Here is a 15,323-nt window from a genome sequence, read left to right as displayed (position 1 = left end):
TCATTGTGCTTTGTCCCCAAGGTAATCATCGGCCCCTTAGTTAGGCCTTAGTGGCTCGGGTGATGCCGGCATGGCCGCCTGGTGCCCACGCCGTCGTGCCAGTGCGCGCACGGGTGCCGAGGGACGTCGCCACAGTAAAGAAGGAGAAAGGGGAGGGTGCAGTTGTAAAAGCGTAGACTAGCAAAATAGTGCCTTAGAGCTCGCTGTAAATACATAGTAGTTCAGGGGTGTCCTTGCATATTTGTGTTGCGCATGGGCCTCTCTTGTTGTGGGCCGTGGGTTGGGCCGAGGGGTAGGATTCGGTTTCCTTATTTTCTAGAAGAATAGAAATGTTTATTTATTTTAGTTATGAGTCGAACTTCGATAAATCATAGTAAATTGCGTAGTTATCCAAAAATAGTGAGACTAATTTTGTTAGGTTCACAAAAATACCATCTACTTGATAGTATAGTTGGATTGCAGTTAGCTATGACGAGTATTGGGTCATAAATTCAAAACTAGAGAGCTAATATTAGGTAGGTTATTATTGTAGGAATATTGGTGGATAATTGGTGATAGATATAGCCACAAAAATTTTACAATAGGTCCACTAGGTTGTCATGTACTTGCTGTAAATTTTGTAGCCTTAGAATGAGTTGTTAAATAAAATAGCTATTGCTCTTGTTTTATTGTATCTAGATTAAATCGGCATTAGGACTAAGAATAACCGTAGTTGTGATAATAATAATGAATGTCATACCTCAAACTTACCGGCAACAATAGATGACTTACCACCGTATTATTAAACATTGCATCATCATTTCATGTAGATCACGAACTGGTAGACTTCGTGCCCGTCGGCGAGTCAGAGTACGACGAGGTGATCGAGGAGTACAAGGAGAAGATCCTCGTGCAGGGGAAGCCCAGGAGCCTATTGATGCTGACCCTGCTGACCCGACGCCTGCCCAAGGCAAGCCCCGGAGCATAATCTATATTTTTATGATCACTAAATATATATATATATATGTGATGTGCATTTAAGTTACAGGTATTTTATGGAAACTACCTGTATAAATGTATCTACCCATGAGTCCTACTAGTACAGGTCGAGTAGCTGCTATGCTCAGGATATCGGTAGCGTGAGTAACCTACCATTACTCGCAAATAGGTGATAAAATATGATCACTCATGATAAAATGGTGGAAAGAAAAATGGTGACCGGACAGGGATATGATTTGGGTACTGGTGGATGTAAGGGGTTGTGTCCTGCGGCCAATGGGGCATGACTTGGTTACATTTTTTCCCTATCCGCGTCGATTAAGGACTGGTCATTGTAATGGACGCTAGGCAAGTCACAGATCTATTATCCCAATGTGCATACTTGGGTATAGGCATAGGGAAGACTTGTTGCTCTCTTATCGCGGATCCGGCTCTTTTTAGACCGACTGATTGAAGGCGGGGGTGGTGGAGGTCCTTGCACCACATGGAGTCCAGGACTCAGGGGTGGGGGCTTGGAGTCCAAGTTTGGACAGGGACCTAGACACCTAGGATAGGAGAGTGATGGGTTAGTCCTGCTTGTGCCTGGGGTACAAGCGGAGCATGTGTTTTGGGGCACCCAGCTGGGCACATTGGTTCACAAATCGCCGTCGAGTCGGTATGACTTGTCTTAACTCTAGCATCATCATAAGAACTGAAAGTTGAAAGGAGAAGACATGGAACTGATTGCTCAACTCTTGCTTGAAAGTAGAATAGGTGTTTATATAGACTGGCTAGATGATAATTTAATACGGCTTATAATAAGACATAAATAAGGACTCACTATTAGCGTTGCTTCCTGCTAAAGAAAACCAGCAAACCATAAAGCTTGTCATATTCCTTGGAGTCGGGAAGTTATTCCCACTAGTCGGATAAGTCTTGCGAGTATATTGTGTACTCAAGGTTTATTTACCCCTATTGCAGGTGATGCTTGAAGAGTACCTTTGTGTGGAGGATCCTTCTGGTGGGCTCAGACAGAATCCTCGCCCTTATCGCTAGTTGTTATTTTAAAAAATTCCACTGTTTATTATTTCGCACTCTGGTATTTGGTATTGTAATAATGTACTTTTTAAGAAACTTGGATGTATGAAATGAACTGGTATTGTAACTCATTCTCATTATTAGATCCTTGAGAAAAATATGGATCTTTCGGGTTCTCCCTCGGGGTGTGCTCGACGGACACCGCTCGCTGTAGCCTGCTTCCGGGGTGCTTAGTGTCTGATGGAAGATGAGTGCCTCCGTAAGTATGCTATTTTGGGCGGTTCTGCCACATATTTATAGCCCTCTTGAAAAAACTAGTCATTTTATAGCCGTTGCCATACGTCTGGTATGCATACCAGACACGTCTGGTATGACTTACATTGCGCCAACGGTAACTAAGTTATAGTGACAATGTGAGGCGTCGGAACTCCCAATGAATGTCGGAACTCCTAACCGTCGGAACTCCCGACTCACGTCGGAACTCCCGACCCTCAGCATATTTTGAAAACTGGTTAACTGAGTTGAAGTTTGTGAGGTGTCGGAACTCCCAACGCATGCTGGAACTTCCGACCATCGGAACTCCCGACTCATGTCGGAACTCCTGACCCTCAAGGCATTTTGAAAACTAGCCGTTGGCCTCTAGTCGTCCATATCGGACACATCCGGTATGACCAGGATAGTGAACCTCTGAGTCAGTTAAGCGCGAAACGTCAGAACTCCCGACCTATGCCAGAACTCCTGACCTTCGGAACTTCTGACCCACATCGGAACTCCCGATGAACCAACCCGAGAACAATAGGGATTTTATCCTGGCTAGGCACATACCGGACACGTCCGGTATCAATACCGGACATGTCCGGTATTGCCAGACCAGCAAAAATAGATTAGGTATTTTGTCTCTCAAACACTCAAAACTCACATGGGTTGGCTTGAGCACTTATGAAATATTGTCTATCAACATGATGCATCCCTCTTAATAGTACAACATTCCAATTAACTCAAATTTAAAAGTATAACGAATTTAAACCTTTTGAGTTGATCTCTTTCAACCGAAGCCGTGTATTCCAATCTTCATCAAGTGAGGGTGCCAACATGTTGATATTGATCTTTTCACTTGAGCATAGCCATCTTGAGCACGTGACTTGATTCTATTCATCAAATTTGAGTAATCCTAAATATATCAAGTCACTTCCATCAAACACTTCAATAGTGATTTGATCCTTCACATTAATATGACCATCATAGCTTGATTAGTACCTCAACTAAATGTAAGTACTTCCTTCTTCACCCTAGCTAGGTTCTTCGGCCGCCAAGCCGTCGCTTGCCCTTCACCCTTGCTTAGTACCTCAAAGCCTTTTCTTGCTATCTTCACCATCTCAAGCCATCAAATCACATCTTGTATTGAATCAACTATTCATTTGTATTGTTATCTTTTTCATTTCAATTTAGCAAGCTTTAAATATGAGACCATTCCATATGCAATTCCTCATGTCTCATTAATTAATTCTTACGAGCTTGCTTTCACACAGTTTATGGAAATCCCACAATGAATAAGCCTTTGCATGAATTCCATTTGCATTGTTGTCTTGTGCTTGAACTAGATTATTTATACAACAACACATCATTTCGGCTTTCATTAAGTACCTGTGAGATAACATATTACCTGTCCACACTTAGCAAATGGGTTAGACATTTAATCATGTTGTCATTCAATCATCCAAAACCCACTAAATGGCTAGATGCACTTTCAACAACACACAGCCAAGCAGCAACTAAGCTCTTGGCATCATTTTGACCATTCCATCAAAGACTTGGGATATGTCCCTCTCTCGATCGTTTGTACCCCCTACTACGAACCTTTTTTAGTGCTATAACATGAGCAGCAGCAAACTAGACGTAGGGATATTCTGCCTGAACCAGTATAAACCTTATGTCCTTTAACACACCATCCGGACCTAACACGCAACAAATATAAATTTACTAGTTGGTGTTTATTCGAAACATCGACAAACGTACGAACACAAGATCACACCTTCGTCTCTACTATACCGATAGTACACACATTTATCAGCTTCATTCACAACAAAGCCTACAGGATGTCAAAGTTCTATCGAACTTCTCATTCCATTGCTTAGGAGCTTGTTTCAGACCATATAAGGACTTCAATAATCTACACACTTTGCCTTTTGACCATTTGCTACAAACTCATTTGGTTGATCCATATAGATCTCCTCCTCTAACTCTCCGTTTAGAAAAGTTATCTTAACGTCCATCTTATGAAAGAGAAGACCATGTGAGACGGCCAGGAAAAGTAACACTCGAATTGTAGTTAATTGAGCAATAGCTGAATAAGTATCGAAGAAATCTTCACCTTCTTTTTGGTATAACCCTTTGCCACAAGCCTTGCCTTGTACCTCTCAATAGTACCATCAAGCCTAAGCTTTTTCTTGAACACCCATTTGCATCCTATAGGTTTACACCCATAAGGACGTTCAACAACTTCCCAAGTTCCATTAGACATAATTGAATCCATCTCACTCTGTATTGCTTCCTTCCAAAGGTTAGCATCAGGAGAGGAATATGCCTCTTTAATTGTTCTTGGTGTGTCATCCACAAGGTACACAATATAGTCATCACCAAAAGACTTTGCAGTCCTTTGTCTCTTACTCTTTCGAGTAACTAGAATGTCATCCTCCTCAGGATTTTGCACATGGGGTTCCTCGATATGTTCTATCAGAATAAATTGCTCATGGGGTATTATATAGGTGCATTTTTCATAGAAAATTCACTTTCAAAAAATGTAGCATCTCTAGACTTCATTATAGTACCAACATGCATATCGGGTACTCCAGAATTTATTATTAAGAACCTATATCCAATGTTGTGAATAACATAACCAAGGAATACATAGTCAATAGTTTTAGGCACAAGTTTGTGTTTTCTTGCTAATTGGCACATTCACCTTGGCTAAACAAGCCCAAGTGCGCAAATAAGAGAGATTTAATCTTTTCTTCTCTCATTCCTTGAATGGTGTGATTTTTTTATTCTTTGTAGGAACTCTATTCAGGACATGATATACTATCAAAATAGCATCACCCTACCATTCCTTAGATAGTCCCGCTGTCTCTAACATGGCATTAACCAACTCAGTTAGAGTGTGGTTCCTTCTATCGACAATCCCATTGGATTGTGGTGAGTATGGCGGTGTCCTCTCATGAATAGTTCCATATTCTATGCAGAATTCAGAAAACTCACTTGAAAAGTATTCTCCACCACGATCAGACCTTAACCATTTAATTTTCCTCTCAAGTTGATTTTCTACTTCAACTTTATAGGTCTTAAAATAATGCAACGCTTCATCTTTTGATTTTAGCAAGTACACGTAGCAAAATCTAGTACAATCATCTATAAATGTCATGAAGTATCTTTTGCCATCTTCAGTCAACTCGCCATTCATCTCTCACAAATCGGAATGAACTAGTTCTAATGGCGCCAAGTTTCTCGCCTCCGCAGCCTTGTGAGGCTTGCGAGGTTGCTTAGATTACACACATACATGGCACTTAAAACCTTTGACTAAATTAAATTTCAGGATTAAATTCAGATTTGCTAGCCGTGATAGACAACCAAAATTGACATGACAAAGCCGTGAATACTAAATATTTGACTCATCAAGGATAATAGCGTTGTTCACAACCTTATTACACGCATCATCATGTAAAGATAAGCGGAACAAGCTTTCACAATCATAACCTTTATCAACAAATGTTCCATACTTTGATAGTACACATTTATTTAACTCAAAGACAATTTTATAACCATCTCGACATAATTGAAAGTCGCTAACTAGATTCTTTTTTATGGAGAGGACATGCTGCATGTTCTTGAACAACACCGTCTTTCCCGAAGTGAACTTCAGAATGACTATACCAACACCAAGAACACACGCATGGGACCCATTCCCCATCAGCAAAGCTCCAGTCCTGCTGGCCTGATAAGAAGAAAACAAAGAAGCATCAGCACACACATTTATGTTCGCCCTAGCATTCATCCACCACTTAGGTGAATGACAGAATGAAAGAACAATAGGTATAGAATTATTGTACTCAGATGCTCCTCCTTCAGTCTCGCTAACAACCATATTTGCGGCATTCTTTTCTTGTTTGAATTTGCAGTCTGGGCACGCAAGCAAGCCTCAGGAACCGTCGTCCGCATCTATGACACTTGCTTGGGTGTGTGTGCGATCAGGTTTTTGGGGAGCGTCTTCACGACTGCTCACTTCTTCCTAGTGATTGTCAACGTCTTCTTCTTTTTCGGATCGTCTACTTCCAGAGGACGTTCGAGGGACTGCACTATGAACATCGTCATGCATCAAATGTGGTCCGCGACATCGAGCAACGCACTATGTCGACTAGTGTGCGTGGAGCCGCCGGTTCCTTGAGCATGGGTCCCTTCGGTGGGTATAATTCTATTCTTGAATTTGTTAAATTTAATATCTTTTCCGCTATGATCTATATGTCATTCATGTTTATATCTACTACTAGTGCAAGTAGTAATATCACACACGTGCACATGTTGTCACCAATTTGCTATGAATTTTCTGGATTAAATTTAATATGAAAATGTCTAAATTCCTAACAATACTGCTGACCGAGAGAGGAGATTGATTCTACTCCTTCCATAAAATGAAGTAATTCTTAATTTCTAAAAGGGCCAAACGATTTAAAGTTTAACTACAAAGTTATATAAATTTACTAATATTTATGGTACATACTATTAAATTAACTATAAAATCTATTTTCTAGTAAACTTAGTTAAAAACAAAATTTTAATATTATTTACTACAAACTTAGATAGAATTAAGTTAGTTTGACTTGTATATAAAATCTATAGTTGTATTCTTGAGGAAGTACTTTTTTGTTCGCTAGCAGGCTATACATGATTCATGCATGTCGCCACCACACAAAACAAAGGGACAATGGTATAGCATCGGCTCCCGTCAAAACAATCCTAACAAATGGCTTCTTTGATAGAGCGCTCTTTGTCTCCCCCGTCTCCGTTGCCTTTTTCATCGTGTCTCTCACTCAGGCTGCGACGGCGACGGCGACGGCGAGGTTCACGTCTCAGGTCAGGCGGCGAGGCGACGCGCCACCGCATCAGCTAGGTCAGGGTCATGGCCTGCGCTGAGCGCCGTCGCTTGTCGCCTTTATTACAAAATCTCTATTAATGATCGTCCTGTTCGTTTGATTTATAAACCGTACTTTTTTAGCCGACGAATAATATTTTTTTTTCACAATAAATCAGCCAATAATACTTTCAGTCATGGCTTATCAGCCAAACGAACAGGGCGGATGCCCGGTTACTGTGAGGGGCATCTGATTTCTACCTCTCGGCCGTCAATTACCTTGCTGCTGCTGCAGCAGCATTGGCGCGCAAGGAGCTTTGGCTTCATTTGTCGTGAAAGTAGCAGCCAGAAGCCCAGAGACGTGAAACATCGTCTCATTCAGTGTTTTGAAAACCTGATTCCCAAACGAGAAACGTGGAGGAACTAAACTGAAAGTCTAGGATGCTCTCAATAGCGCATATTCATCTTTTTCACCATACATTTAGACTCTAGATTTTATGCCATGCTTTACTTTATTTGTGTAAATATCATATAGACACATGATATCACGACCTACAGAACAAGATCATACTAGTTGCCTCAAATGCATTACCAAAATAGAACATGTTCCTCGTTCCGATTACGTTGCTGAAAGAACAATACAAATAAATATTATCCCCTTCGTACGTACCACGGTTTTTACAAGTGACACCAATGTTCTAGGAATCTGGACGCTAAGGATAAAACATAGACCCCCACAATAAAAATTTGAACAGAAAGGTGCCTAAATTACAAGCTCTATATATACGATATCTCATTCGGGGAAAATTTAGCTGGTTTATGCTTGCGCAGGTGGTACACCGGTGCGGTATGTTTGGGTTCTGAACGCTGCTAGTGCAGGGAAGCAAGGTCACTCCAACTCCCTGTATTGAACATCTATGATATCAAATAAGTGACATTATATTCGTCATGAAATACATTTTTATAATAATATCTATTTGATGTCATAAATATTAACACTCTTCTATATATACTGGATCAAAAATTTAAATAGTCAAGAATCGCGTCATTTTCAGAACGGAGGTTAGTACTTGACACAAGCTGCTTCAACCTTAAGCTGTCACAACCTTAAGTTTGTCAACCCTATTCGAAGACACTTGAATGCTGGCAACAACTGAAACCCCAAGGCAGACATCGTAACTACAGTTTATTCAAACCAAAACGGTGTGTCGCGAGAACAATATTTAGTTCCATCACTTAAATGTTCAACATCTGCATTTGGCAGAGCAAGGATGCACACCTATCACTGAATTACAAAATCGCATCGAACGTGTCAGAATGTTAGTGTGATCAGTTTTGAACAGTGCACTGGGGGGCTTGAGCATGCCGTGTAGGTATCTGGCCCTGTTGTAGCCTGCGGGAGCAGGTGGTCTGATTGCTGCTAACAGCGAATGTGCCTGGCAGGTCGGCTGATTGCTACTCACAGTGAATGGCAGAGCAGGTTCAGTTCTTCGGTTTCTTTGGGACTGGAGGAGGTAAGCTTCCAGGCTTGGCACTTCGTTTGATGCCCAGGAAATGCTCGACCTGACGAAAAACCAGTCAACATCAGATCTCTGAATATATATAGCATTGTCCATCATTAAACAAGTAAGAATATTACAGAATACAACAGGGGATATCACAGGCCAACCTTTTTGTCCCCAAGCATGGGTGTTAGGCTCCCAGGTTGCTCTGTCTGCAAGGTAGCATAGTTGCTAGCATCACTTGTTTGACTAAAATAAACATAGATAAACTAGATTAGTCATCTCATCAGGAAAAAAATTGAGAAGTTATTACATAATAATACATACATAAGATGGCTATCAACTTCGATTGGAAGGGGATGATTAACAGTGTCTCTATTGACAACACTCAAGCTCCCATATGAGCCATTGGATGAAAAAACAGATGGCTCATATTCTTATTTATGTTGGGATCCCTCGTGTTCTATTTCTAAATTCATGAAGTTCCACAAATAACCATCCATGTGTCCATTTAGTTCCTCCAAAGTCTAAATTAAAGGCAATAATCCTTATCAAGTGGGTTTCCACTTGATACTTTTCCAAAGCTTAAAAGGCCAACATAAATAACTAGATAACAATTTTATATTAACTGATCAAGATTAATAAACAAAAGGAAATATTAGCAAAAGAAACAACTGTGTACCATAATGCAATACTGTATCAAGGGAGTAACATTTGTAAATATTTTGTTAAGGAATTCCAGGATATCAGAACAATTCGGCAAGCTTAGTAGGCTAGTGGCATCAATGAAAACTAAAATACAAAAGTGGAGGTTATAAGCATGTTGTGAGCATACCCTGTTTTTGCGTTGCCACTTAAAATGAGGTATGGTGTTTGGTTGCGAGATTGAGCCTCTCTCATCTTTTCCGCGGCCAATAATGGTGTGTCAGAAGATTTCATATGCTTGGTTTTCAGATCATCCTCGTATCTCTTCTGGCGTTTTTCTTGTTTCATTTTACCTGGCCCCTTGCCATGAAATTTGTGCGAAAGATGACGGAATGCCTCCTTAGGTGTCATCTGAGGGGGAGAAAACACACATTGTTCAGGACAAGACAAACATTGTCATTTTTTCACATCCAATCTCCCAGACATAAAATAAATTGCAAGAATAGCACCAAAAGAGAAATGATTATCATGTTGATGAAAAGAAGATAGTACTAACAATCTATATAAAGTTAGTTCTTGCCAAAATCATTAAAAATTCAAAATGCAATTCAGTAATTAATTTCTGTTGTGTCTATGCATCATGGAGACCCGGGTGGGAGTGGGCAGGACAGGACGTGGCTGAGTACTTACCACTCTACCAAATTCATCTATTCTTTCAATGCGAATGTCTTTAGGTCCATCCTCCACACCAATAAGCTTGCTCTTTTTCTTGTCTGTAGTTCTGCCTCCCCAATCTGTTCCCTCATTGAGGCTTCCTCGCTCCTTAAGAATCTTCAAAGCACCAGCTAAACCCTTGCCTACTGCAACTTCATGTATAACCTCATCCGGTTTGACTCCATCCTCTTCAACCTTGGCTGGTATTTCTGTCAGAGCTTCCTCTTCCATCTCTGCCAACCCATTAGCGTCATCTTTTGCAAGATTACCTGAAGGCATGGCATCATCTTCATCCATAAACACATCGTCTTCTGGCTTGCGTGTTCCTGGTAAAAGATAACAGCAGTAGTCAATACTTAAGAGCTCATTATCACTAGGACTTATAAACTCTATCACACATCTTCAAAAAATTATATGGAAAAACCTTCAAAGAGGTTACCTTGATTCAATTGTAGTCCCCACACGAACTCTTCCATCTCTGTGATAACAACCTTATTCTGTTCTGAATCTCCTTCTGCGGCTTCTGTATCCTCTTGGCTCTTGGTTGCAGTAGCCAGTTCAACTATGGACTGAGGAGCAGAAGCGGCAGCCTCTTCCTGCTTCCTTAGGGCCAACTTTCTTGCTTGCTCCAGAGATTTCTGTAGATCTTCATAATCATCACCGAAAACAAGTTCTTCTTCAGCCGGTTTAGTAGGTGCAGTTTTCTCCTCGCGCAATGCTCTTGATGCCTCTTCAGCCTTTGCAATGGCAGTTTGATATGCACTATTCCTCTTTTCAGCATCAGCCGCTTGCTCTTCCTCCCTAGCGGACTGTCTCTTTCCATCGTTCCTGGACCCACGATCAGCGGCCCCCAATCCAGAAGCAATTGCTTCTGCCTCAAGTGTATCCAGATCCAGCTTCTCCTTCTTCCTCAGGGATTTCTTTTTCTTTGGTTTTTTAAATTTAAGCATTTCATCATGGGTAAAATAGTCTGTTGCCATTTTTGTGGTGGAAGTAAGGTCTTCTGTCTTTTTCTGAATATAATTACCTTCAATCCTTTTCCGGAGCTGGCAAAAAAAAATGTCTATCAGTTCATGCAGTGCACCAGCAGAGTGTATTTGTATTATCCCAAGAAACAAGGGAGATGCCGCTAGTGAAATATTATGGTTTATAGGGCAAAATATAAATCACCTCTTCTAGCTTCTTTTCTGCTTCACCGGTGAAACGTCCACCTTCATCAAGTGTCACACCCTGATAAGTTAAAAGACAATACAATTACAGAAAATCCTGGAAATGCAAGCAAATGAAGCTAAACAGAATGTTTACCTCATCTTCCATTTGGTCATCATAATGTGACAGCATCGACTTCTTTGACAATGAATCATCGCTGAACCTACAAACAATCAATAAAATGAAGATTAGCGGACAAATCTATGAGACAATAGCAACAACCAACGACCATGTGTGAACTTACTTGTCATCATAAGTTCCTTTTTTCTTTGAAGCCTTATAAGCCTCATCTCTTTGTTTCTGCTCACCAATCTCAATGTTCTCAAGCATATCAGCATCTACAAATTATTTTCTTTTAGAGAAAATGGACAGACTGAGAAAAGATGAGGGGGAGAGAGAGAGAGAGGAACCTTTACCTTCATTGATATCCCCATTGGCAAGAATACTCTGATCTTTGAGAGTCATGACAACTGCACCACCTTCCAAAACCTTATCAAGGCCATGAAGAACCTTAACACCAGATAAGTGGTCTGTTTTTCCCAAAACAAAAAACAAAGGCACTTGTAACCATGATTGCAATTCACAGTATATTAAAAACAAACAATTGTATCACCCCCAAAAAATGTAGCAGTTAGCCAAGTATTAAAAGTTCCAAGAAAAAAATTCTTTGCGACCAAAGACTTGTATATCACTACCTCCAACTTGAGTGTCTTCCTCTTCATCATCATCATCGTCACCATTTTCTGCCAAGATATTATCCTGACATCAGAACAGATTAAGGTTAGTGAAGGACACATAACTTATGACAATCCAAAAACAATTGGCAATAATAACCTGTTCCTCCAATGCTCGTGCAAGACGTAATGCTTTCTCCTTTTCAGCTTGCCTTTTTTCATCTAGTTTACGACTCTTTCCCACCCATGACAGTATCTCAGAAGCCCCATCATTACCGTCCAGTATTCCTCCTTCCTTTTTGTCCTTCAATCTTTCCTCCTTTGCCCTACAGGAAACAGCCTGATTTAGAAAATATTTGCAAGTTTCATTGCTTAATAGCAAGATTTGACAGCAAGAGGAAACATTATAACTCTAGCTTGATCATGATTTACAAGCTCTATTGCTTAATAAGTGATGGATGAAGATGGAAAAGGGAAGCAGAACCAAATCATGATATACTTAGCTGTACTTTGTTGAACAGAAACAGAGATTATTAGTTGATTCAGGAATGATATACAGAATGCTAACAGATACACCATCCGTAGTTAAATATATGACATTTAGGACAAGCTAATTAGTTCTAAAAATGGAGGGAGTACAATATATGACAATCACGGATTACACTGAATGGCCATGGTTCATTAGCAGATAGACCACTACCAAAGGTTTTGTTGCCTAAAGTCTTAAGCCCTATAAGATGTTCCTGAACTTGCATGTTATTTATGCTTTACGATAAAGATTGCCAATGTTCTTCAGTGTAAAGGTTTCTCTGTTCATAATTTCAACATCAGTAAGACAGTATTTTCCAAGTTGTTTTAACCTGGGAACCTTAGGAAATCTTCAAAGTTGTGCAGGTTTAAAACAACACAAGACTGGTTTCAACCAAAATGCACTTCATATGCGCATTAAATGTGCTGGGACAGCCATCAGCCACAACTTTGCCTGACTAATGCATATGAACGCAACAAGTAAAATAAATCATACAAAAATTAGACGTATTTGCAATGTTGGTTGGTTATGCATAAATGCTGTCTTGAGTTAACCTATGTATCAGCAGAGAAGGTGACGCAGTTAAACGTGGCAGGAAGACGATGCCCGTGAGAATATTATTAATTCCATTGAGTTGCTCTATCACCTATATATATCATTCTGAACTGAGGCAAATGATGACATACAGTTGCTCAACACGCTATCAAACATATGAAGAAGGAAAGACCAAGGAATTACCTTGCAATGCGCTCTCGGAGCTCATCTGCTGCGGGCTGCTCAGCATCCCCTGAGGCATCAACTCTCCGCTTCTGATCCCCCTTGTCACCCTTGGATGAACCTGCATCATCTTCTCCACGACCCTTCCCCCTTGACTTCTCGTGATCCCTATCCTCCCTCTCTGCCCTATCCTTGTCCTTGTCTCTGTTGCGGCTTCTCTCCTTATCCCTGTCCCTCCGCTCCCTTTCCTTATCGCGCTCTGCTTCCTTATCCCGGTCTTTGCCACGGTCCTTGTCACGTTGCCGATCTGGTTCCCGCTCCCGATCCTTGCCCCGGTCACGGTCACGGCCACGCTCTGGCTCCTTATCCCGGCCCCTGTACTTGCTATCCTTATCCCTATCACTCTCCCTCTCCCTGTCCCTATCCCTATGCTTACCATCATCCTTCTCCCTTCTCCTGTCGTCCTTCTCTTTGTCCCTGTCCCTTCTTCCACTACCATTGTAGTCCTTCTCCTCCCTCCTATGCCTCTCCCTCCTCTCCTTATCCCGATGCCGCTCACCGCCGTCCAGCTCCATCTCGTCCAGCGCAGGCGCAGACGACATGGGTGACCGAATAACTTTTGCAAAAACAAACGAAATTATTAGGCATAATCAGGGTTCCAAAAAGCAGCACTAAGCGCACGCTTCCGCGCACTGAAGCGCTAAGCGGACGGGTAGCGCTTCGCTATGGGGCATAAGCGCTCCCAAAGCGGCGCGACCGCCTTGGTCGAGCAGCGGCTGCTGGCTCCCGCTGCCCGCCGGCCGCGCGCGGCGCAGCCGCAGGGGCCGGGCGCCGTCGACGATCCAGCAGAGGCGCGAGGGGAGAGGCAGGTGCGTACGCAGGGTCGCCGGCCGGTGTGTGGAGGATGGAGGCGAGGGCGCGAGGCGACTGGAGAGAGGCGGAAGGCAGTGGCGTGCCCAGGATTTTGGAGCTGGGTATTCAAAATGTATATAAGGGTAAAAAATTCACAATCAAAAGGTTAATATTTGGCATGTATAGTGCTCTATAGTCTATATATAGGAAATATATAACACATAATTCAGTATGATTTCATATATTCAAGAATTGAACCACAAATTGAGCATATAACTCTCTCTTGCTCAACCTCATCTTGTGACTGTTTCTCCACTTTGCAACAAGAGACTAGAATAAGTAATTTGACCACAAATCTATGATACCACTATTTTTTTTATACTTGAGACCTAAAATGAAATCAAGAGACTAGACTAAGTAATTTAGGGACAAATTGCTATCCCTAACAATTTGAATTGGAAATTCGAAGCCTGAATCTCAACTTACAGGAACAGTCCTCGCTGCCTCGCTGTTCGAGGTTGCTGCTGACCTGCTGCGTCTGCGTGCTGCTGCTGCTGCTGCTGCAGGCCGGTGCCGCGCAGCCGCGGTGCGTGCTACCGGCTGCTGCCTGTTGCTACCGGCCTGCCCCTACCTTGGAGACTGAAGTCGAGCGCCGGCCGTGCGCGATGGCTCGGTGCGCCCGTGCCGCCGCCGCCGCTCGTCGGCCAGCAAAGCGCCGCCACTCGAAGCTAGGCTAGGGTTCGCCGGACGCCGGTTCAGGGAGAAGAACGCGGAGTCGCGTGCGTGACCACGAGTGAGCGTGGGGGAGAGGAGTTGGGAGCAGGCGTTGTTGGGCCTGCGGGTGAGAATATGGGCTGCTGGACCTCTGGGCCTTCGGGTGGGGGAGGAAAACGAGTGGTAATATGTTACTTTGGGCTGATTTCATGTATACTAGAAAGCGCGTGAGTAGCGGGCCAAGACAATGTGATGTTAAGTCTTGGACAAGCCCAGCTAACCATAAGAACAGGCCCAATAGCTGCTCGAACAGTGCCGACCAGAAAGAGGATTTATTATTGCTACAGTATATACGACGGACTTGAGGTTATACCGTGCAGCAGCAACAGCAACAGCAACAGCAACAGCAACAGCAACGGTGTAGTATTCTGTTTCCATCGTCCGAAGCTGCAGCACAGCACAGCAAAGGCATACAGGTACACGCATACAGCGACCGTCGACAGCAACAGCGGCAGCTGCTGCCGAGGCCGCAGCGAAATCGCCGCTCCTGCATTTGTCTTGCTTGTCACGGGCATTGGTCATTTTCATTGGACCAGCCGCGCACAAGTCTGGAACAAAGGGTCTGGACGGGTTTGCTTCCAAAATATGCC

The 15,323-nt window shown here is 42.4% G+C and overlaps 1 protein-coding gene across 1 annotated transcript; it reads right to left on the bottom strand.

Moving 5' to 3' along the window:
* Positions 1 to 8,286: 8,286 nt before the first annotated feature.
* LOC136535932 (SART-1 family protein DOT2-like) lies at positions 8,287 to 14,768 on the bottom strand. Its single transcript, XM_066528375.1, has 14 exons — positions 14,446 to 14,768; positions 13,985 to 14,077; positions 13,129 to 13,723; positions 12,022 to 12,187; positions 11,883 to 11,946; positions 11,604 to 11,717; positions 11,432 to 11,525; positions 11,284 to 11,350; positions 11,149 to 11,208; positions 10,418 to 11,024; positions 9,955 to 10,304; positions 9,455 to 9,675; positions 8,787 to 8,868; positions 8,287 to 8,680 (listed from the first exon to the last, which is right to left on the bottom strand). The coding sequence occupies exons 3-14, from the start codon at positions 13,707 to 13,709 to the stop codon at positions 8,600 to 8,602; spliced, it is 2,487 nt and encodes an 828-aa protein (XP_066384472.1). The 5' UTR covers positions 13,710 to 13,723; positions 13,985 to 14,077; positions 14,446 to 14,768; the 3' UTR covers positions 8,287 to 8,599.
* Between the last annotated feature and the right edge of the window lie 555 nt (positions 14,769 to 15,323).

This window comes from Miscanthus floridulus, chromosome 2, assembly GCF_019320115.1.
Source record: "Miscanthus floridulus cultivar M001 chromosome 2, ASM1932011v1, whole genome shotgun sequence".
Taxonomy (NCBI): Eukaryota; Viridiplantae; Streptophyta; class Magnoliopsida; order Poales; family Poaceae; genus Miscanthus; species Miscanthus floridulus.
This window is presented reverse-complemented; position numbering and strand designations above follow the sequence as displayed.